We start from the raw sequence: 25,037 nt of genomic DNA, 5'->3' as shown, positions 1-25,037 counted from the left end.
TGATGGATTTGTGGTCAAAGGTGTTTTTCTTCATAAACTTCTCCACGATGGACAGGTGATACGGATCGGTCCAACTACTCGGAGCGTTCCGCGGCAGCGAGGCCAGGCCCATCCTTTGCAACACCGGGGACAGGTAGAACCTCAGTACGTAGTGACACTTGGTGTTTGCGTACCGGGGATCCACGCACAGTTTGATGCAGCCACACACAAAGGTGGCCATCAGGGTGAGGGTGGCATTGGGTGTGTTTTTTCCCCCATTGCACAGGTCTTTGTACATTGCGTCTCTTCGGACCCGGTCCATCTTTGATCTCCACACGAAGTGGAAGATGGCCTGGGTGACTGCGGCGGCACAGGTTCTGGGGATAGGCCAGACCTGTGCCACGTATAACAATACTGAGAGTACCTCACACCTGATGACCAGGTTTTTACAAAAATTTGGGGGTGACACAAAGATTGGCCAGGTGGTTGACAATGAGAAGGAAGGCATAAGGTTACGGGAAGACATATGTGGATTGGTCAGATGGACTTTAACCCTGACAAACGTGATGTGGTGCAGTTTGGAAGAGCAAACAAGACAAGGGAGTACTCAATGAATGGCAGGACACTAGGAGACTCAGGAACAGAGGGATCTTGGATTGATTGTTGACAGATCCCTGAAAGCTGCAGAAAAGGATAATAGGGTGGTCAAGAAGGCATACAGATTGCTTGCCTTTATCAGTGTCGGTATAGATTATAAGAGCAGGGGGGTTACGTTGGAGCTGTACAGAACTTTGGTTCAGTCACACTTGGAGGGCTGTGTGCAGTTCTGGACAACACATTATAGCAAGGATGTGGTTAAACTGGAGGGGGTGCCAAAGAGAATCACCACAATGTTACCTGGGATGGAGCATTTCAACAAAGGAAGACGACTGTATAAGCTTGGTTGGTTATTTTTGGAACAGAGAAACTGAGAATGGGCCTGATGCAGATGTATGAGATTATGAGGAAATGGATAGGGTGGATGGACAGTAGCTGCCCCCTGCCCCCATAGTTGGAGGATCAATAACAAGGGGGCATAACATTAAGGTGAAAGGCAAGACGTCTAGAGGATCTTTGAGAAAGAAAATCTTTATTACCTAGAGGGTGATATGAGTTTAGAGTGCTCTACCTAGTGTGGGTAATTGAGGCAGAAACCTCGCAACCTTTAAAAAGTAGTTGGATGAGCACTTGAAATGTCATAACATTCCAAGCTACAGGCCTAGTGTGGGAAAATGGCACTAGTGTAAGTAATAGTGTATTTTTGGTGGTAGCGACGTGATGACTTCACTGCTCTTATAATCTATGCCATGACTGATAAAGGCAAGCATCCTGTACACCTTCTTAAGAAGGATCTCTTCTATACTGTATGATTCATTAATGTTTGCTGAATCTGTGCTTTATTTACTCTCACGGCTCACCTCTTGCTCTCGAGACTGATTATTACTTGTAATAAATCTTAAAGTGCCTCTTTCCCCCTCTGCACCAAACGTATAGTTACTAACTCTGTTTCACTCGCACTCCGGTGAAGTCTCCCTCACTCTTTATACTCAGTGATCAATGGATTTATTTATTGCAATAATGGCCTCCTGTACTTAACATAGTACACTAGTATGACAACAAAGATAATTAGTTCAGATGAAATGAAGTGACAAGTTTGTTGTCTATTTGCACACAGAAGTTAAAATAAAAGTTGGTAAGCTCCCTCTGTATTAGTATGCGAATTTTCGATATTCAGACAATAATTCCAGCAGTGTTTGTTTTTGTTTTGTGGTGTTATTGACTAATAGAAAAACATAATTTCCACTACTAATTTTGTTTCGTCTTAACATTATTGTTTGTAGCGATTTGATCATCACTGCTGCAAACAGGATATAAGTTAGCAAGAAGCACTACACTGCAAAACTCTTCTTCAATGAAAAAAAAAGCTGAAAATCCCAATTTAAATCTTTGTCCCTTTGGACTGAATCTTCCACGCTGGGTTGAAAATCCTATTTCTAATCCAGATCAAACAAAGTCGCCCATTTACCTTTACAGGGGCTTTCTGGCCATACTTCCAAAGCCCTTCATAACCAAACGCAGTCCAGCAAACCATGTAGACAGCATGGTGCTTAAACTACATCGCCTTTTGATGGCCTTAGCTGCCATATTCCACCATTTAAGGATCCCAAATCCACTTTGGCAGCTACCAAGCGTGTAATGTAAGCAAAGAGGACAGGGCAGCAGGTGCATGAGTTGTTAGATGGGTGGGGTGGCAGGGAGGTAAAATGGGTGGCTGAGTAGAGTACCGGAGAGGTGTAGTGGGGCTCAGATGGCAGGTGAGAGGATGGGCTAGGGTGTCTGTTGTGAAGTTTGTCACATTTCTGTTTTTGAGGAGGGTATTGGGTGTCTGTGAGGAAGAGACGTTGTCAGCAGTGCACAGTGGAGTCAGTGTAAGGTATTGGGGATAGGGTTCCAATTTCAATACCTAGCCTTTCTGCTCTAATATTTTCTGGCTAACTATTCACGTACGTGACCCCTCCATGTTCTCCGACTCTTTGTCTCGACCTCTGAGCAATTACCAGTCATTGTTCTGTTGGAACAAGCAAGTAATCTGGTCTTCAACTATTCAGAAGGTGTGGGTCTTAAAATCTAGATTCACAGCAGGCCAACATCGTTGGGTGATGTTTACATGCTTCCAATAACGTTAGATTCTGTATTAAAACTGTAAGTTTGTAAAGTCTGTGGAATATGACAATCTCCTGACAGCAACATTGAAACCCTTGCTGAACAAATGTGAGAAATATGATCAAATTGTTATAACGTCTGATGGAAAAGAAGTAGTTTTGAATTAAAGGCCACAAAATCAATGTTGCCCTCCTGTAAAAAAAAAATCACACCTGATTAGATTAGATTAGATTAGATTACAGTATGGAAACAGGCCCTTCGGCCCAACAAGTCCACCTGTTCCATTTAAGAGAAGCACATCCAAGCCCGGTCTTTTAGAAGGCACTAACCATAATCCAAGTGTCTATAGTCTTTTGTGTATTTTATTTCCTCTCCTTTATTCTCCTGTTTCACAATCCATTTATCCTAAACAAGAATGACTAGGAGGAGGATAGCTTCTTTTGACATCATTTAACCAATCACAAACAAAAGCAATCCTGTTTTTCTTTTGAATGGCATAGCAGCTTGTCTTAGTGCTCGAAATCCGAGCTAGTTTTAATGGAAGTCAAAAATCACACAACACCAGGTTATAGTCCAACAGATTTAATTTGGAAGCACTAGCTTTCGGAGCACTGCTACCCACTTGTTCTTAACTAAATCTGCTTAAAGTTGTGATAGATTAAGGCAATACAGATTGAAATTACGTCCACACTGATTTATCATCCCTAATCAGATGGTTTAGTGGACGTGATGAGGCACAAATCCATGCACAGGCTGTTACATCAGAAAGGAAAACTCAACTTTGTCAGAACAGCATTTATCGTCCTTTGTCAGAACAGCATTCAGCAGCTTTATTTTTTTCGGATGCTGCAGATTTATGATATAACATCTAGCCTCTTTGAAAGTCAGCCTGAGGTAATCAGCGGGAGCAAAAGCAGAAAGTTCTTCCTACATGGCTCAAGGAGGCATGCGTGGAATTTCTCTGGGCAGAGAAAAGGCAACACATAAGCATAGCAATATAAAGGAAAAATCTAAAAATTGCATTTATTTCAAGTTTAATTCAAACATATATATTTAAAATATGTCAACACTACTATAAGTATGTCAGACCTGTCATACTCTTGCAACTTATATATAGAACTAAAATTAAGACTGTACTGGCCATTACAGAATTATATCATCATAGTGAAAGCAACAAGCAAGACATGAGACACATGTAAATACAAGACATAAATACAGTCAACTGATACAATATAGTTGAGTTCTTGACTTGCAGATATTTAACTCATTATTCTCCACAGGGAAAAAAAAATCCACAACAGTTTTAGCATTGACGATGAACGGTAGTCATCTCCGAAACTTCTTCTGTCTCTTTCTGCTCGGAGTGCTGTCCACCTCTTCAACACTGTCCGGTGGGTCTGGTATAACAAAGCCATTTGTAAATTGATAATACACCACTGTAGAATCTGAGTCAACAATGGCCAGTGTGAATTCCTTTTTACTTTGGTCACAGATACACTCCATAATTTGTCGAATCCTAAAAACAAAAATTAATAATTGTCAATGGTTACGGTTTTTATGATTGCATGGAATTACCCAAGCTTAGATTTTTAAAGGAATTGTGTTTGACCCTCAAAGGTACGACTGTCTAGATGCATATATTTTTCATAAACTAAAATTAAATAAACATGAATTGATTATTCAGTTTAAAATGAATAAAATACATTTCAGCCTAGGTTGAAGAAACGTTCAGTGGTTTCAAAGAAGGAAAACCAACTTACATTTCTAGCTAAGGCCTGATTGTGCAGCACTATGTAAGAGTCCATAGACATGACATGACATTGGAAAGGCATTTGTGACAAATAACTTATAAAATGGTAGATGTGCAAAACTGAAAATCTATCATTAACTATATGGCCTCTCATGTGCTCTTGACTTTCTGATCTTGCTTGTCAAGTGACTTTGTCTATTGTTCAGAGATGGTGCCAGCTGTAAAGCAAAACCATTTTTTGGCTCTCTTTATGTGAACAGAATGCAGCTTTTGTCCTGAGATTCAAACTTTGCTCGTTAATCTGCATCTAACTCATTTCATAAGTCAATAATATAAACTGGTGAGCCCTAACTTTGGAGCATAAGACACCCATTTCTCATTCTGTTCATTAGAGAGAAAAAAGCAAGTGAGAATGAAAGAGTCAAAGTACACATTTAAGACAGACAGCTCTCTGCATTGTGAATGGCTTGCCAAGCTGTCAGTCAAATTCTGAACTTTGAATGTAAAGCGGTATCCTGGGTACAGAGCTATGGTAGCCACTATTTAGCTTGGATCCTATGAATTAAAAGTTCAGACAGTAAAGGCTGAAATACTGTGCTGGACAACACCCACCGATTCAGTGCGGGAATGCACAGTTAAGGGAATTGATTCTTTACCCTAACCAATATTTCCGGTGCATTGCTCTGATCTGTGCTTTTCAGATTTAATCCTTTTGTATACTGAAGTTATCTTCATAACAACTTAACATTAATCAAAATCTCTTCCAGGTCAAATGGGTAACTCCTTCTTGCAAATCCTTCAATTCCATCTACAAGACTGTCCTCAAAATCTACCTCCTCTTGACCACATTTTAGTTTTGATAGAGTGTTTGGTTTCTTTTTGCCCTGACACCCAAAAGCAGGGACAAGCTTTTTTTAGAAACATACAAAGATTTCTTTTTTTGGAGCACTCAACAGACTCACTGTCTTCACGTTTTGTGTTTAAAAAGATCTTACAGTTACAGTAATCGGTACTGAACTGCATGAATGATTAGCCCAGAATGCCTGCCATTAAAATACGATGCACAGGAACCAGATGGCTGCTCAGTTATGAAACGTATCATCCAATTTGATATCAAATATTAGCATCTTTTGACATGTAAATGTCCATCTGCTGCAATTGGTATTGGCCCAAAATTAGGCGAGCATAAGCTTTGAAGTGGTAGAGAAATTACAGCACAAAAATAGACCATTCAGTCTAACTGGACCATGGTAGTTTCTATGCTCCACATAAACCTCCTTCGACCCATCTTCACCTCATTTTATTAGCATATTAATGCAATACTTTGCTACCTCAAGTTCTTATTTAACCTGCAACTGAAAGCATAAATTATAGCAACCTCAACTACACCTTACTGTAGCAAGTTGAGTATCTCACCATTGCCTGGGTGAGCACATTACTCCTGAGTAGCATTCCTGCTGAGTTGAGTTTCCTTCTGAACAGACCTCCGAGGTGCGTAGTGGTGCTCACAGCAGAACCAGAAGCCAATGCTACAAACAGCATCAGCATGCTGATCACCATCGGGACGGCACAGTGGTTAGCACTGCTGCCTCACAGCGCTAAGGGTCTGGTTCAGTTCCAGCCTCAGGCCACTGTCCGTGTGGAGTTTGCACATTCTCCCTGTGTCTGCGTGGGTTTCCTGCGGGTTCTCCAGTTTCCTCCTAAAGTCCAAACATGTGCAGGTTAGGTTAGAAATGCACAGTTAGAGGGATAGGGTAGGTGGGTAGGATGCTCTTTGGAAAATTGTTGTGGATTCAATAGGCCTAATGGCCTGCTCTCACACTGTAGGGATCCTATCATGCACAGACCTTCAGGGAACAGTGCCCCTGAGTTACTTATTGGTTTATATTTGCTGGTCCCAGTTTAGTTCTCCCACACATGGAAAAGCTTTCTGTTGTATCAAACTCTCTCGTAATATTGGATACATCACCCCATATCACTCTGAGCTTACTTAATAGGTCATTACATAATACCTGATCGAAAGCCATTTGAAAATCTAATTATAATCCAGGTGATGAAAGAGACACATCAAAATAATGATGTGGCATTGTATTATACAAAGAAGTGGCCTTTGATCATCACAAAGTGAGGGTTCAATAATGGATGATACAATAAGAGTCTGGTCAAGTACATCTTTTCAGGTAGAATATAGGTTAAATGGAAAGAATTCTCTCAATCTCATTAGCAGTCTTTTTGCTAACTTCAGGTCAGCAACTACTGCTGCCATGGTATGACCATTCCCATGGCCTAATTACCGGTCTTCTTTCCCTGGTAGCTGCTTATCTCTTGATCTTCCAGCAACAACGGAAGGGAAGATCACAGGCCTGAAGTGTTGACCCTCTGTTTCGAGTATTTAGCTTTTCTATTAGGTTTCCAGTATTTTGCTTTGGTGCAACATTTTAAGTGACTTTAAGCTATCCAACTGCAGCCACTGCAAAATGAAAGCCATCCTTCTAAGCCTTGTAGGAAGAGGAGACTTTCTCTGGCCTGAGTGTGACTGGCACCCAGAACTCAGGGTAAATTAACAAACTGCCAATTGAAGTTTGAGATAACATGGTCATAATGGCAACAGGCAAGAGGATTTTGAAAGGAAATATTTGAACTCCTTCATTACTTTCCATGCAAACTAGAGCAAAAATAAACACTTCCGAGTTTCAGGATGAGCTGAAATCATGGAGTTTTAACAATCAAAATTGCTCCTAATTTCAAACCCATGACATCACTCGCTATTTTACAAAATTAGAGTCAGTGAAAGGTCAACTGGACCAGTCTGTGATTTGGTGACTGTAGCATCATGACTGCAGCTTTAACCTCACACACTCTCCCTCTCTCCCATGACCATCAACCCTACTCCCACCACAAAACCTTGTGATCATTTAATCTCTCATTAGAGGTAAAACACAGAAAAAAAAATCAAAAGCAAGAAAACTGGATATTTTCTCTCCAACTCCCTTTAAAACCAATCCGAGATATCACACAGAGTGTTAGCTCTCCAAATCACTCCCCACCCCATCCTAACCAGCTTCCAGCCCCCCAATCCATCTCAGAACATGGCCAAAGAAAAACTGAATGTTTTGTAACAATCTGTGCAAGCAGACAATCAACATGCAAGAGTGAGTCGTCAAACAGCATCGGTGGTCTCTTCCATTCCCTAGCCACTGGCTCCATCACTCACCCTGATACTGTATGAAGCTGAACCAGACCATTTGCAACTGTGTAATCATATTTAACCAAGAGATAACCTTTGAGCCGCATAACAACCTGCTTAGACTTCCATAGTATCACTGCCTCCATCCATACCTATTGATGAATTCCTCAATCATTCTTTCACTACATCTATACTTGAGTATTTCCAGGCTGCTATCCCCTCTTCCTTCCTCTATAAACTTGAATTCAGCCAAAATGTTGCTACATATATCCTAACATATACCAGATCAAATTCACCCATTAGAGTGGTGCTCTATAACTGATATGGGTTCCATGTTCCGCAGAACCTCACCTTTACATGTCTAACTCAAGCTTTTAAAATATTGCAAGGCCTCAATATTCCCAATCCTAGCACCATTCCGGGTCATACAACTGCCTAGGACATAAATGCTGTTCCAATTCTGGCCACTTTAATATTCCCAATTTTCAAGTGTTTCACCATCACCATGTTTTCAATTGTCCACGTTCAAAAGTCTAGGATTCTCTCCTGCTCTCTCTCCTCATTTACGGTGCTACTCAAAGCGTTCAGCTTTAATCACTTTATATCCCTGTACATGGAAAAGTGTCAACTTTTATTAAATAACATTCCTTTCAACCACATGTGGGACATTCATTCCATACAATCCTCCATGTTGAACACAATTTGTGTCAAATGTCTAGAATGTACTCTGAGTAGGGAACTTCAATGCTCATTACCTACAGCAGTGCAGTAGCACCATTGCTGAGCGAAATGGCCAAGTCCTGGAGGATGTATTTGCCAGACTGCATCTACACCAGATGGTAAGGGAATGACTGAAACCTCACCAATCTTCTTGTCATAGTTACAACTCTTCATGACAGTATGTCAGAGTGGCCATAACATAATACTTTATGAAGACAAAGACCTTTCTTCATACTGAGAATGTCCTCTATTATTTTGTGACATTACCACCACAGTAAGTGGGCTAAATTCAGAACATATCTAGCAACTCAACTAGGCATCCCTGAGACACTGTGACCCAGCAGCGGCAAAAATGCTTTGAACCACAATTTGGAATCTCATGACCTGGCATATCACTTCCTCTGCCATTACTACCAAGCCACTGGATTGACTCTAATTCAGAGAGAAGTGCAGAAAAGCATGGCATGAACATCATCAGGTAAAGATAAAATGAGGTGCCAACCTAATGAAGCTACAACACAGGATCAGATGCATGGCGAACAGTGTAATCAGTACGCAGTGGACAGAGCTATGCAATCCCACAACTAATGAAGCGCCGCAGTCCTATGGTATTCATCCAGTGGTGAATGGGATAGATAATTAAACAGCCAACTGGAGTCAGAAATGTCCACGAATATCTCCATTCTCAATGATACAGGAGTCCTGCATGTCAATAAAACAGACAAGGCTGAGGTATTCGCAGGCAGGAGTACTGAGTGGATGACCCATTATGGCCTCCACCTGAGCTCCCCAGAATGTCACAATTATTGAAAAGGTGCCTTAATATCACATCTAGTATGGAACATTCATTGGGAATTTCTCTGTTGACAATGGCTGCAAATAGGAGAAAGTGGGTTGCACCATCATTGAGTAACATCCTGTTGTTTAATTGTCAACCACCATCTCTGACTAGATGTGTTCAGGCTATGAAACTTTGATATAAGCTCTGTTGGATCACCAACAGTAGTTTCACCATCTGTTTCATGTATGCCTAGTACTGCTCCTGACACGCTCTTTTACATTCCCCAATAAAACAGGGCCAGTTTCATGTTTGATGGTAATGTTAGAGTGAAAGATATGCTGCTGAGCCACAAGATTACAAACGGAGGTGGAATGTAATTCCGCTACTACAGTAAACTTTGTTTTAACTGACACCTTATGAACCGGCACTCTCGATAAACCAGCAAAGGTTAAACAGATCAAATACCACAAAGTTTACTGTATGATTCTGTCCAATTATTATAGTCTTTTATTTACCTCAATGTAAATATACTTGTTCAATCGAATGGCCACATGAAATAGCAACAGTTGTTCAATTTCAAGTCAATTTCTCCTCAATCTACACAATGTCCAAATAGACAGTTGAGGGTGCAAATGAATTGCTGTCAATAGTTTTATTTAAGGCAAAGTTGCATCATTATCTGTTGTATAACAGTGATGTACATATCTCTGCATTAAGTTTCCATGACTTGTGTATGTTTTTACATTATGTGGACCAGTTGATTATCCGAAATATTTGATCAATTGGCACACTTCTGGTAGATATCAGTTAATAAAAGGTTTGCTGTATTTTAATAGCATAATTTCCTCTTGTATAGCTATGGCTTAGATATGAACATTGGCACAGAGTGAGAGGAGGACAGCCAACTGGTCCAAGCTAAAGTAAACTATTTCTTTCCTTTGAAAATTGTTAACAAAGGACAGTACTGTAATGATTTTAATACCAGTGAAAGCAGTGCTTTTCCTTCCAAATTCAAGCTGCTTGGCACAGAGTATTACATATATTTGTATAAAATGATAGTAAAAACTGACAGTTAAATCACAAAGATTCACAAAGTTTTGACACTTTTTCCTTAGCCAATTTAATGTCTTTCTCAGGGTCCCATGTGAAATATTGCCCCAGATGTTACTATCAAAGTAATATAGTGGCTGGTACAGTGGCTGATATAGTGGCACTCACAGGCTGAGGTAAGGGAGCAGATGGAAGGTTAAATATCCAATAGTTGCTGTTTAACATTTGTCATTCTGCCATTAACTTAATAAAACAGCATCTCACTGTCTGGCTCATCATGGCTGTGCACTGACAAACTGACATGAAGTTGCTACAGCGTTGTAATAAGTATGAAACTTGGCTGGTCTAATCCAACCTTTTTAACAATGTGATAAGTGTTTAATACTGGCAAACTCTGCCACAGAAGATTAATTATTACAAGTATGGAGTTTCATTTCTTCAGGAATTAATTATTATTGGGCTTTTAAAAAAGTGTTAAACATGATTTTATTTCTCCGTGTTACTCTGGTGGTGGCTTGGCGTGGGCTTGTGTAGAGCAGAACTATAGCAGCGGACTGGAACTCTCTTTAAGTTATCTTTCTTTACATTTTTTATTTTATTTTAAGTCAATGTGAATGGCACTGATGCATGGTGACAGTGCACACTTCTCACTATTTGATATTGAATACACATGACAACAAATGATTCTATCAATTCTACTTGATCCTTTCTCCAATATTCTCCTTTTCCCCTGTCTTTTCTGTACCTAATTCGATGTTGGATTTCCCCACTCTAATTTACATTTCCCTTTCATTTCATGATCAGATGAAGGAGATTTAGTTGCTTTCCTCATCCATCAGTCCAGATACCCTTGCTTCCACTTCCAGCAGCTTGCCTTGCTAAAAAAATTTAAGACTTCGCCATACAAGACCAAGTCTAACTAATAATGGCAGACACCCTTGGATGTCCTTCCACCGTAAGCTCAGTCTCATTGTTACAGCCTTCAGATTTTACTTGAAGAGAAAACGGAGAGAGGTTTAAAAGCATGATTGATTTCAACTCAAACCTGTTAAGTAAACAAAACCTGATCTTGTAAAATGACTTTAAAAGGACTAGATGTCAACTGAGGGTCCTGTGATGCAGTGGTCCCAACCTCTGAACCAGGAGAACTGAGTTCAAGTCCCAGAAGGTGTATAGTAATATCCACAAACAGGTTGATGAGAAAATATAAGGCTCAGTATAGTCACAATGTTCTAAGAATTCTAAACAGTGTTATACAGAGAACCTCAGAGAGTTGGGAAAAATAAACAAAGATCGCAATCAAAGAGGGTGAAAAAAAAGTGCAACATTAAAAAAACTCATACAATGTAGTGATTCACAGAATGGTTTTGCAGAAGTTAAAAGAATGAATAGCTTTCAACTGCTTTCCTGAAAACGATCTGATCCAGTATCACAAATCAGATTTAAATATCAATTAAGAATGCAGGATGCAGTGCCTCCAACTGGAAACAGGACACTGAAAGGAACATAAACTCTCACTGTATTCTGCACAGCACAACTTCCAATTGTGAATCTGTTTTATGAGGGAGTTACCTTCTGAAGTCAAAACCAAAACCTTGGAAGTGGATTGCTCATTGTGCAACCAAACAGGCAAACTGGCTGATCATAAATCTTCCCCTGTTTATATCCTATCTTTATGCTGTCAGCTGCAAATATCTGACAAAGGCAATTGCTTTTAAATTTACTGCAGATTTGAAATCTGTGGAAATAAAATCATATTTAGACAGATGTTAGTGGAAAACACTTTAGAATTAAAGCATAGTGCAAACAAATTTAGATGGAAAAGCGGTGTTTCACTTAAGAATGCAACACCAGCATGATGCATTAAATGAGATAGGCCTAAGTAAAACTTGGTTTGGTATGTTAATGTTAGAATCATGTCTCGTCATAGGCTTCTAGCAGATGTAGATGGTGGGACCATGTAGGAGAAAATGAGGACCGCAGATGCTGGGGATCAGAGCTTAAAAATGTGTTGCTGGAAAAGCGCAGCAGGTCAGGCAGCATCAAAGGAGAAGGAGAATCGACGTTTTGGGCATAAGCCCTTCTTCAGGACCATGTACACCTATAATGTTGGACAAGCATAAAGGGAAATGGCCACAGGGACAGAGAGAGCAGTGGAAGTCTTCTGTAATATCATAAGAAATGCTACGCACGTCAATTTCTTGCCACATTAGTAACACATATTATCTATTTTAGCAATTATGTTGATACATTCACTTCCACATTTCTGGAGGTATCACCATGTATGGACCAATGTCTGGACTCCGTTTTAGACCACATTGTAGGCTACAATGCACCCTTTCTTATATTAGTTGCTTCCAAAGTTCAGGAACTACAGACTCCAAAGGTAATTTCACAATAACTGAGAAAAGGTAAGTGTATGAGATAAGTAAGCAGTAAGGGGGCATTGTGTCAGGATAATGAAGAATAATGATGCAAGGTGGATAAGATTAGATAGATTGTCAGATAAATGCTTGAGAGCTTAGACAGTTTGGAGGTGTCAGTTGGCTGTTCAGTCAGTTTTGAGGGTATAGTTTGGAAACCATTGGTGAATCATTGGGATGGAGGCAGTTTAATCGTTAGAGTAGGTTTTTAATCTTGTAACTTTTCCTCAGTAACCATTCAGCTCAAGTGAGTCAGAAACTTCTAAATTCTCTAACTTCAGTGGACTTTTTAGACAGTTCCAGCTGCAGGGAATTGCCCAGTGGAAACCTCAATTTCTAGGGCAATTCCCAGAGTCAGTTGTGCCAAGTTTCCACATGATCTGCATGTGCAAATGCAGTAAACACTGCTCCAATGACTGTTTGGCTATCAGAATAACGAGGTGACTAGAACAACTGATCAGAAAGTTGATCAGGAAGCCAATTTTGAAGGAATGACTTAAAGGAGGCAGGAGAGCCAGAGACCCACAAGTGAAGTCTTAGCCAGTGTTAAACGTCAAGAACCTTGTTCACAGGTAAATGAATATTTTATAGGGAACCTCAAAGGAGGAGTAGCAATTATTGATTTTTTGAGAGTTCAAGAAGATACTGATAGGAAAATGTTATGGCCCAATGTTTCCTGTCTTTTTTTTCTTACTTGGGGCTTAAACTCAACTAGAAATCAATTCATACAGATTCCTCCTTTGCAGAACTTCCTCACTTCTCCATAATCTGGTTGGTAAAATGTACTTTGCTGAATGCCAAATTTTGAAGACTGTAACATAATGACATAGTGTTAATAGATTTGGATATTTATAATACAACTATGCATAGCACATTCATCTAAGGCACCAACTAATCATTCTTGTAAGTGCACTATGGTTAGCTGATATTTTATCCCCATCTAACAAATCAAATTGCATTCTCAGAAGTCATACGTTTAAAAGGAGGAAAATATGGCTTTACATGAAAAATATGGCAACACAAGTGGATAAGTTGGTCAAAAAAGTATTTGGCATGCTTGCCTTCAACAGTCAGGGCCTAGAATACAGAAATTGGCAATTGATGTTGCAGCTGTATAGAACCTTAGTTACGCCACATTTGGAATATTGTGTACAGTTCTGGCTGCTAGGCTTTGTGGAGGCTTTGGAGAAGACACACAAAAGTTTTACCAGGAAGTTGGCTACGAGGAGAGATTGGACAAACTTTGTTCGTTTTCACTTGAACATTGAAGAATAAGGAAGACCTGACAGAAATTCGCAAAACAATGACGGACACAGAGAGAATGGATAGTCAGAGTCTGTTCCCCAGGGGAGAAATGTCAATTACTAGGGACATAGGTTTAAAGTGAAAGGGTATAAGTATAAAGAAGATGAGAGAGGTTTTCTTTTACACAGAGGATGGTAAGTACTTGGAATGTGTTGTCAGAGGAGGTGGTGGAGATGTTTAAGAGCAATATTTAAGAGACACCTTGACAGCTACATAAATAGGCCTGGAATTGAATGGTACAGGCAACATTCAGGCAAATGGTTTTTAGTTCAGAATAGCATCATGTGTCGGTAAGTCTTTGTGGTCCGAAGGGCCTCTTCCTGTCCTGTGCTGTGTTCATTGTGCTTAACAGTAAAACTGATTTAAAGGCATATAGTGCAATAGACTTCTTTAATTCATTAATAAAAATCGTGTCCAAGGTTTTGGTTTAAATTGTGCATATGTAAAGAGTCAGAGAAGGAAGGAGCAGAACAAAATCTAAAGGTAGAAAAGGGAATAAGAAACGTGTTAGGCAGAGAAACCAAGGACAAAATTCAAACAGGGTTACTGAGAAAAATATTGGGAGCTAGACAATATTAAATAGACAAGCTTAAAGGCTTTGTGCCATGATGTGCAGAGCATTTATAACAAAGTGGATGAACTAATTGTGTAGATAGATGTAAACAGGTAGGACATAACTGGCCTTACAGAGACACGACTGCAGAATAACCTGGATGGGGACTGAATGTCCCAAGGTATTCAGTATTTAGGAAGGACAGGCAAAAAAGGAAAAGGTGGAGGAGTGTAATTGCTGGCTGAAATGTACACATTAAATGAGAAAGGATATTAGCTCTGACAATGTGGAGTCTGTATGGTAGAGGTGAGAAATATATAGATTCCCAAATTGCAGTGGTGATGTTGGGAATGGCATTAAACAGGGAATCAGAGATGCATGTGTTATGGGAATATCAGTGATCATGGGTTATTTTTTGCACATAGATTGGGCAAATCAAATTAGCCACAATGCCATAGAGGACAAATTCCTGGAGAGGATACAGGATGGTTTTCTTGACCAATATGTGGAGGAACCATCTAAAGAGCAGACCATTTTAGACTGGGTACTGTGTAATGAGAAGTGAATCTTTGCCAATCTCGCTGTGCGAGACCCCTTGGGGATGAGCGACCATAACATGACAGAATTTGTTTTTTTTAATCAAAGTAGAGAGTGAGGTAGTTGATTCAGAGACTAGGGTGTTGAATCTTAATAAAGGAAACTATGAAGATATAAGGTGGGAGATGGCTTTGATAGATTGGGGAGAGTTACTTAGAGGGATGACAGTGGATAGGCAATGGTAAGCTTTCAAGGAATGCAAAGGGAATCTGCAAAAACTGTTTATTCCTGTCTGGCACAAAAGCAAAATGGGTTAGAGGGCCAATCCATGGCTTACAAAAGATAGCATCCAGTCCAAGGAAGAAGCATACAGATTGGCCAAGAAAAATAATAATAGGTCTGAGGATTGGGAACAGTTTAAAATTCAGCAAAGGACCAAGGGTTTGATTAAGGATGGGATAATACAGTACAAAAATAGGGAACGTAAGGACTGACACTGAGAATTTCTACAGGTGTGCGAAAAGAAAGAGATTAGTGAAGACAAATGTAGTTGCCCGACAGGCAGAAATGGGGGAATGTATAATAGAGGACAAAGAAATGGCTGAGCAACTGAATACATATTTTGTTTCTGTCTTCCCAAAAAGGACACAAATCAGATACAAGATTTAGTCAGCGGGAAGAACTGAGGGAGATCAATATTAGGAGAGAAATAGTGCTGGGAAACTTGATGGTATTGAAGGCGGATAAGTCCCCAGGGCCTGATAAGCTACATCCCAGAATAATTAAGGGAGTGGCTCCAGAAATAGAGGGTGCATTGGTGGTATTTTTGCAGGATTCTATAGACTCTGGAACATCTCCCTGTAGATTGGAGAGTAGCTAATGTTACTCCAATATTCAAAAAAGGGAGAGAAAGAGAAAACAGGGAATTATAGACCAGGAGGCCTAACATCAGTAGTGGGGAAAATTCTTGAAAACATTATCAAGAAATTTATAGCAGAACATTTAGAAAGCAGTGGCAAGATCAGAGCGAGTTAGCGTGGATTTATGAAGGGGAAATCTGTTAGAATTCTATGAAAGTGTAACTAGTGGAGTTGACAAAGGGGAGCCAGTCAATGTGGTACATTTGGACTTTCAGAAAATATTTGACAAAGTCCCATGTAAAAGATTATTGTGCAAGATTAAAGTGCATGGGATTGGGAGAAGTGTATTGAAATGTTTAGAAAACAGGTTGGCAGAGAGGAAACAAACAGCAGGAATCAATGGGTCCTTTTCAAATTGGCAGGCAGTGAGGTGCCAAAGGGATCGGTGCTGGGACCCCAGCTATTCACTAATATATATTAATGATTTGGACGAAGGAACAAAATGTAGCATCTCAAAGTTTGCAGATGATACCAAGTTGGGTGGGACGGTGAACTGTCATGAGGACTCAGAGATCCTTCAGCATGAAGGATAGGTGAGAAAAATCAATGGCAGATGCAGTATAACTTGGATAAATGTGAGGTTATTCACTTTGGAAGCAAAAACAAGACGGCAGATTACTACCTGAATGGCGGTAAATTGGGAAAGGGGAGTGTGCAGTGGGACCTGGGTGTTCTTGTGCACCAGTCGCTGAAGGGGAGCATGCAGGTGCAGCAGGCGGTAAAGAAGGCAAATGGTATGTTGGCCTTCATTGTGAGAGATTTTGAGTACAGGAGCAGGGATGTGTTGCAGTTATACAGGGCCTTAGTGAGGCCACAACTAGAATATTGCGTGCAGTTTTGGTCTCCTTTTCTGAGGAAGGATGCTCTTACTCTCGTGTGAGTGCAGGAAAGGTTTACCAGGCTGATTCCGGGACTGATATATGAGGAGAGGTTGACAAGGTTAGGACTGTTTTCACTGGAATTCAGACAAATGATGGGGGAAATGTCATAGAGACTGAAAAAATTCTAACACAAGTAGAATGGATAGATGCAGGGAGGGTGGTGGGTGTGTCCAGAACCAGGCGGTCACAATTTGAGGATTCAGGGTGGACCATTTAGGACGGAGATGAGGAGACATTTCTTCACCCACAGAATGGTGAGCCTGTGGAATTCATTACCACAGGAAGTAGTTGATTCCAAAACATTGAATGTATTCAAGAGGTGACTGGATATAGCACTTGGGGCGAATAGAATCAAAGGTTATGGGGACAAAGCAGGATTAGGCTATTGAGCTGTACGATCAGCCATAATCATGATGAATGGTGGAGCAGACTTAAAGGGCTGAATGGCCTTCTCCTGCTCCTATCTCCCAGCCCTGGAGATGCAGAACAACTGAACTCAAATCATTGATATAAAAGATGTACAAGCCTCCCATTGCCATTACCCAGCCACAAACAGAGTTATGCTAAATATACAGTTTGAAGTAGAAAAGGTACCTATTAAAGAATGGGGCAGCATTAAGTTATAATAAAACAAAGAAGATTTTTTCCTCAAATAACAGGAAAGTAACCTACTTGGACTTGTTTCTAATTGAATACTTTCCTTTTGCTTTGGTATTTCATTCACTGCTACTTCTCTTCCAGGACTGCCCACCTTGAAGCAGCAAAATGTAGCATCTGCTTCTTTCTTCAATGAGATGTAAATCTGCCTCTTACTTTGTTTAGTTTTGTTACATTAAACTTTTTTCTCACTTTTTCTTCTCAGGAATTCAATTAAAGTCACTTACATATCATCACCCCTTTGATCAACATTGCAATATTTTGTTCAGAGCAGTGAACTTGGCTACTGGCTTGTTTTGCTTACTCAATTAATCTTTACCTAACACTACTGAAAATTACAAACATCAGAATCCAGTCTAATTTTAAATAAAAATATCATATTCCAGGAAGCGCAATTCCCTCACCAGCAAACTTCCCCCTCGCAATATGCACTATGCTAAGAAGCGGGAAATATAGAACACCACGATATGAAGTACTTCATAAAATTTCAATAATTTAGTGAAACTTGAGCCAGAAGAACTCTTTGCCATCACGAGTAGCTGAGATAGTGAGAGACTGCGTATGTATTTCAGGCAAACAGCATAGACACACTTAAGGGGAATCTAGTTAAGCATGTGAGGGAGAAAGGATATGTTGACAGTCGTTGAATGAAGGGGTCATGTAGAACAACATATAAACTGGCATAAAGGCTCTTGTTCTGCAGAAGTAGTGTCCCATTCTCTGAGCCAGAAGGCCTGGGTTTAAGTACCACCAGCTCCATAGGTGTCATAACATGCCTGATTAGGTTAATTTAAAATATCTATAGACCAATGTGGACGGTCTGTTTCTGTACTGCAAACATTTTGGCAACACCATGTCATAGCACAGTACACCAGTGCAGTGATGAAGACAATGGACCCGTGATAAATTTCAGGATATTTAGAAATTGCATCCTTTGTTGAATTTTGCATGGACAAAAACCATGTGGGATAATTAGCAATAAACACATTACACTGGGGCAGGTCAAGAGGCAAGTTTCTGCATTTGCTTAAGCCATCAATCAGTAGTAGTCATTAATCAAACGTTTCTTATACAGTTTTTACTCCAAAATGATTAACAGCTGGTTCACATTGATAATTGTTCCAAATACTTCAGGTTAATGATAAAGATTTCATAGTTGAAATGTTCGCATACAATCAGATCATAGGTTTTATTTTAAGCAGAGTTACCTCTCCAATGCAAGTTAAACTAAGATCACAGGAAACGTACAGCATAGAAAAGGCCATTCAGCCCATTGTGTCTGGAAATTACAAACATCAGAATCCAGTCTAATTTTAAATAAAAATATGATTGTATTCCAGGAAGCATAGTTTCCCCACCAGCAAACTTCTCCCTCTCAATATGCACTATGCTAAGCAGGAAATATAGAACATCATAATATGCTAAAATACTAAATGGCCATTCAGCCCATTGTCTCTGCACTGGCCGAATAAACCAGCCACCCATTCTAATCCCACTTTCCAGCACTGGTCTCTTGGCCTTGCAGTGTATAATAGGTCAGGTGTGGATCCAGGTTCCTTTTAAACAAGCTGCAGGCTTCATCACCATCACCAAACTGGTCAGTGAATTCTAGACACCTGGGTGGAAACTTTTACTCACGTCCCCTCTAATCCTTCTATTACTACTCACCTTAAATCTATACCACCTGATAAGTGGCCTCTCCATATTTACCAGAGTCTGGATTAGAGTGGTGCTGGAAAAGCACAGCAGGTCAGGCAGTGTCCTAGGAGCAGGAAAATCGACATTTCAGGCAAAAGCCCTTCATCAGGAAGGGCTGACGAAGGGCTTTTGCCCACAACATCGATTTTCCTGCTCCTCGGATGCTGCCTGACCTGCTGTGCTTTTCCAGCACCACTCTAATCTAGACTCTGATCTCCAGCATTTGCAGTACCCACTTTTGTCTCTCTATACTTACCAGTTGAGCTACCTGCCCTGCCACCTTCTCCGACTTGCGAATATGCACTCCAAGGTCTCTCAATTCCTCTACTCGTTTTGGTTCCTTCCAAGTTTATTGTTTATTTCCTCAATTCATTTGTCCTCCGTCGAAATGCATAACCTTGCATTTCTCCAGAATGAATTCTATTTGCCTCGTTTCCAAAATGCACCACAAGCTTTTCTCCAGATGAAATAATTTAATGTAATCAATACACTCTCAATGCCGTACAAAGTATTTACTGTCGGGAATTAGAATTAAAAATATAACCTTTACCAGGCACTGGTGATGAATCAGCAATGGCAGAGATCCAAAGTCAGAGATTCCAATAAATTAGGCATGTATTACAAATGCATACTGAGTGTCCAATTTCCTTCTGCATGGGTGAGGAGACACATTAGGAGAACAAACCTTTTATATTCCAATTGTGTATACACGGTTCAGATTACTTAATGGACTAGTAATTGGATCTTTACATTTTGAAAGACGGTTTCCTCAGAGTGCTTGCAACAATGAAACAAAATAACCAAATTTACTAATTGATCCCCAGAAAAGAAATTACAAACAAGATTCCACTTTTTATGGTGTTGACTTTAACACAAATTAGAATCAGATAAATTAACTGCAAATTATACCTTTAAAATGAGTATATTTCACTTCAAATAGTCATTAGAACAAAAGATGCATTGTTGCGCAACAATGCAGTTCCACAATATGCTATTCTTGATTCACACAGGTTTGGTTAGGACACTTAACTGACAGCAGCTTTCACCTTCAAATGTAATGGATATAATTATCATTGGCTTCTGAGTCAAACAGTGTCAACAGAATTATTTCGAACAATTTTCATTAACTAAACATTACTCTGACTCAACTGATCTGATATACAGTTGCCAAGGAAAAAAAACAAATATTTTTTCTTAAACAACATTCCCCATACCCATCCACTGGAAAATCAATGGAGTTTTTTTTAAAAAAAAGAGAATATGCATCTCATTCTGTAGATGCTTTCAACGTCTTTACTACGGAAAGTATAATCTTCCATCTGTTAAAATGTATACATAGAAAAATTAAGCCCACGGAGTGTAACAGCATAACAGAACAGCCCTAGTTTTAAGCAAGTGTGGAGACAGGGAGAAAAGAAGAGATTCAAAGCTCTCGGAGAAACCCTTGTCATAGAAGTTTTGGAAAAATACAAAGGATTATCTTGCTATGATGAACTTCCGACCACTTCTATGAACTGATGTGTAATTAAAGAATAATGACTTGGCAATCAGTGTTTAAATATCTGCATACCATATCAATAAAAAAGGACCAAGTGATAAAGAAAACAACAGGATTGATGCATAAAGTTAAGTGACTGGCATTTGAGATGGAGTCTCTGGACTCAGATAATGTGCAAGTGCAGCTCCAGCAGCTTGCGTCCCTGACACACCTTAGTGACTTAAGTAGCTGCAATTTGTGCCACTAACCCAGGCATTTGAGAGGTTTGAACAGGACTCAATTAACCACAGAGCAGGTTAGCCATTAGTAAGAGCTTTAGACCACAGAAGTGCAAGACCAAGACCTGTCAAACATCATGTTAAACACAGATCATTGCACTTTAGAATTGAAGAGATGCAGGAACTTCTGTCGTACAGTTCCACCTTGTGAGCTTTGACCTGGGTCAGATGCACTTGCTAGTTTAAGTAGTAGGACGTACAGGTTATACACAGTTTTGATTTAATCCAGTGTAGACTTCAGTTTAAAACGTTTTAGATTTGTAATGCAATTTATTCACTATGTACTAGAAGAAACTACAGCACGCATCAAACAAAATATAACTAAAGGTGTTCACAGGCAAGTGTCATTTTTAAATGAAAATATGAAACAGGACAGAAAGAGGCTATTTGACCTGTTGTGCAGTCTATTGGTGCTTTCAGATGTATTTGTACATAAACTGCGAGCTGATAGTCCTAAATCTTACCCTATATTCAATTAGCTGCAGAATTCCATCATGTATGGGACAAAAGAGGTTTTGCAAGAGTCATTTCAAATATTCTATTTCTGAACTAATCAAACTCAAACAAAAACAAAAACTGCTGGAGAAACTGAGCAGGTCTGGCAGCATCTGTGGGAAGAGTACTTGTCAGGTATTTCTATCCCCTCTGACCTTCCACTCTATGATACTGAATGTTCAGCAAAGATCTCAGCTTTATCCTCTCTGCCCCACTTCAATCAATTTCAGGCATGGCATGATGTTGAACTCTTCGTCTGTCACATCTGCCTCTGTGCCTATTTCTTTGGACAGAGTCTCCCTCCCCCACCCCCACACACATCCCTTTGTTTCTGCATGTTCCTGCCCAACAGAATCTATTTCTGACTGTCTCTCTCTACTCAATTCTTTCTTTGTCCAGTCCCTCTTCGCTTACATCCATAATTCTTCTCAAGCTTTGTCAGTTTCAAAATTTCCAGTTCGCAGCCACTTCTTCACCATAGATATGCAATCCTTTTACATGCCAGAATGGTCTCATGGCTCTCCATTTCTTTCTGAAAAGAAGGCCTGAACTTCCCTCATCTACCAGAACCCTTTCTGTCTGGCCAAGCTCAACCTTACTTTGAAAACCTTCTCCTTTAATTCCTCTCATTTTCTTCAGGTCAAAGGTGTGGCCATGGGTACTGGCATGGGCCCCAGGTATTGCTGTCTCTTCGAGGAGTACATGGAAATTTTCCTTGTTCCAATCCACTAGAGTCCCTCCCACAGTTGTTTCTTTGGTATAGCAACGACTTCATTGGTGTTGCTTCCTTCTCTAGTTCAGAATTGGGAACATTTATCAATTTTGCTTCCAATTTCCAGCCGCTCCCCCGTTCCTTTCCTTGACATCGATTTCCATTTCTGGAGATAGGCTGGCCACCAATATCTGACACCCAGTCACCTCAATTATACATTCTCATACCCTGCTTCCTGTACAGATTCCATTCCACTCTCCCAGTGTTTGTGTGTCTATTGCATCTGTTTGGACAATGCCACCTTCTGCAGGGGTCTTCAGAAACGTCCAACTCTTTCCTCAACTGAGGATTCTCTGCTACTGTGATTATTAGGGCCCTTAGCTATGTTCAACCAATCTCCCATGCTTCTGACCTCATCCTTCCCTTCCACAACAATCATACAATCCCCCCGACCTCATTTACCACCCTACTGGCCTCCACATGCAAAGAATTGTAAGCTGCCATTTCTGTCACCTCCAACAGGTTGCCACAACCAGCTACATATTCCTCTCCTATCTCTTATCAGCATTCCACAGGGACAGTTCCATCTGGGACACTCTTATCCACTCATCCTCCATTCCCAACATCACCTCAGACTTCCACAACACTTTCCCACGTAATTAAAGAAGTCCATTTACTTCCTCTCTCCTCCAATGCCCTAGAGATATCTTTCAGATAAAGCAGTTACCTGCACTTCATTCAATCTAGCTTACTGTATTCACTGTTCACAATGTGGTCTCCTCTCCACTGGGGAGATGAAACACAGACTGGGTGACCACTTTGCAGAACATCTAACCTCGGTCTGCAAAAATGACGCTGAACATCCAGTTGGCCTGCCACTTTAACACTCCACTGTGTTCCCACACCAATGTTTCTGTTGTAGGCCTGCTGTGTAGTATCAGCGAGTCTCAGTGCAAGCTCAAAGAACAACATCTCATGAATTTATTTTGGAGACTGGCCCATCGTTGTATTTCTATCCACACATGGTGGTTGGCTGGGGACGGGCAAAGTAATATGTAAACATGTTTAATTGCCAGTAATTAACTTGTCAATTATAGTCATTGGAGGATTTTGCAGACTGTCTCATTTCACTGCAAAATTAAACAATGGATGAAGAACAAAACCAACCAACCTATTACAGCATAGAGTGACTTGTATAGCATTTGTGAAATAATTTTTATCCCAAATGGCTATAGAAAGCTTAATTGCAGAACCCTGTTGCTGTTCCTCCTTCTGTACAGTGCCTGAAGCACATTTTCAGTCTTGATCAGCCCCTGGTTCACTACAACCCTGAGAAGGAGATTGCTGAATAGAAAAATGTCACGGGTCACATTCCTAGTATCTGAATAGCAAAACTGAATGCCAGTCTTCCTCCCAAGAGAACATATTGCAACAATCAACTCTTGTGCTCAAATGTCTTCTTACAGTGTCAAGCACAGAGGAAGAATGGAATTGTTTAATTTAATACCCAACTAAGCATTGTGTGCTCATCATTCGGCTGGTATTACATAGCACGATTGTTTGGGAGGATGTAAAAATACTTCCTTGGGAAGCTTGCATTAATGAGTTCTGAAAATAGGATTAAAATCATGAGAATTTTGTTTTGAAATTCTCAAGCAAAGTGGTAAAAATAATCAGATTACTCAACTTCCAAAATTCCAAAGTAATTAGTTGGAATTAGTAATTAATGGCGTGTTTGAGAAATTAAGAAAGCAAGGTGAGTAACTCTATTCTTCTTATTCAGAAAGTATCCTCTATTATTTAATATTAGCTTATGCTATGATTTTACTACAGTACAAAATAAGGCAAGCAGGCGCCATGTCTAATAAAAGCAAAATATTGCAAATGCCGGAAATCTGAAATAATAACAAAGCGCTGGAGAAAATCAGCAGACCTGTTTTGAGTTCAGTATGACTCTTCAAGAGTTGAAACATTAATTCTGTTTCTCTCTTCACAGCTGCTGCCAGACCTGCTGAGTTACAATTTCAATAGCCAAGTCTACTTGGCTAAAGTGCAGATTAAACTCCAGAGTGTTAAATGGTTCCCTAATTCTCTATTAAGGTTACTAAATTTAAAAGCTGAACAGCGATCACCCTCCCATCTCTCTCCCAATGGCTGTGTTGCCTGCTTTTTTTACTTGTTAGAAAGGCAAGTAGGAAACTAATGCAGTTATGTACCTTAATGAAAACATGGAGCATGGACAGGGCTACGTGAACATGGCTCAACCGGTTTCATTTTGACAGGGGTGGCAGGAGGAGGAAATCAGTTTGTTCCAACAATTCAACAAATATCCCATCTTGGACCAGCAAATAATTATGTTAACTACATATTATCTGCTGGATATAGGTTTGCTCACTGAGCTGGAAGGTTCGTTTTCAGACGTTTCGTCACTCTACTAGGTAGCATCTTCAGTGAGTCTCCGAATGAAGCTTCCAGCTCAGCGAGCAAACCTACGTCCAGAACTTCAACCTGAGCTACAAATAGAACATAGAAGAATACAGCGCAGTACAGGCCCTTTGGCCCTCGATGTTGCGCCGATCCAAGCCCATCTAACCTTCACTAGCCCACCATCCTCCATATGCCTATCCAATGCCCGCTTAAATGCCCATAAAGAGGGAGAGTCCACCACTGCTACTGGCAGGGCATTCCATGAACTCACGACTCACTGAGTAAAGAACCTACCCCTAACATCTGTCCTATACCTACCACCCCTTAATTTAAAGCTATGACCCCTTGTAATAGCTGACTCCATACGTGGAAAAAGATTCTCACTGTCAACCCTATCTAAACCCCTAATCATCTTATACACCTCTATCAAGTCACCCCTAAACCTTCTTTTCTCCAATGAAAACAACCCCAAGGGCCTCAGCC

At 40.2% G+C, this 25,037-nt stretch overlaps 1 protein-coding gene across 2 annotated transcripts in view; it reads right to left on the bottom strand.

Annotated features, from left to right (window-relative positions):
- Nucleotides 1-3,822: 3,822 nt before the first annotated feature.
- tsen15 (TSEN15 tRNA splicing endonuclease subunit) overlaps nt 3,823-25,037 on the bottom strand; it is a 69,433-nt gene continuing 48,218 nt past the window's right edge. For both annotated transcript variants that reach the window (XM_043699914.1, XM_043699913.1), the window contains one exon: nt 3,823-4,198. In XM_043699914.1, coding sequence (XP_043555849.1) covers nt 3,942-4,198 — 257 coding nt within the window. In that variant the 3' untranslated portion in view covers nt 3,823-3,941. The remainder of the gene's footprint in view (nt 4,199-25,037) is intronic.

The sequence above is a fragment of the Chiloscyllium plagiosum genome, chromosome 11 (assembly GCF_004010195.1).
Source record: "Chiloscyllium plagiosum isolate BGI_BamShark_2017 chromosome 11, ASM401019v2, whole genome shotgun sequence".
Taxonomy (NCBI): Eukaryota; Metazoa; Chordata; class Chondrichthyes; order Orectolobiformes; family Hemiscylliidae; genus Chiloscyllium; species Chiloscyllium plagiosum.
The sequence above is the reverse complement of the archived record's forward strand: the minus strand, read 5'-3'. Positions and strand labels throughout refer to the sequence as shown.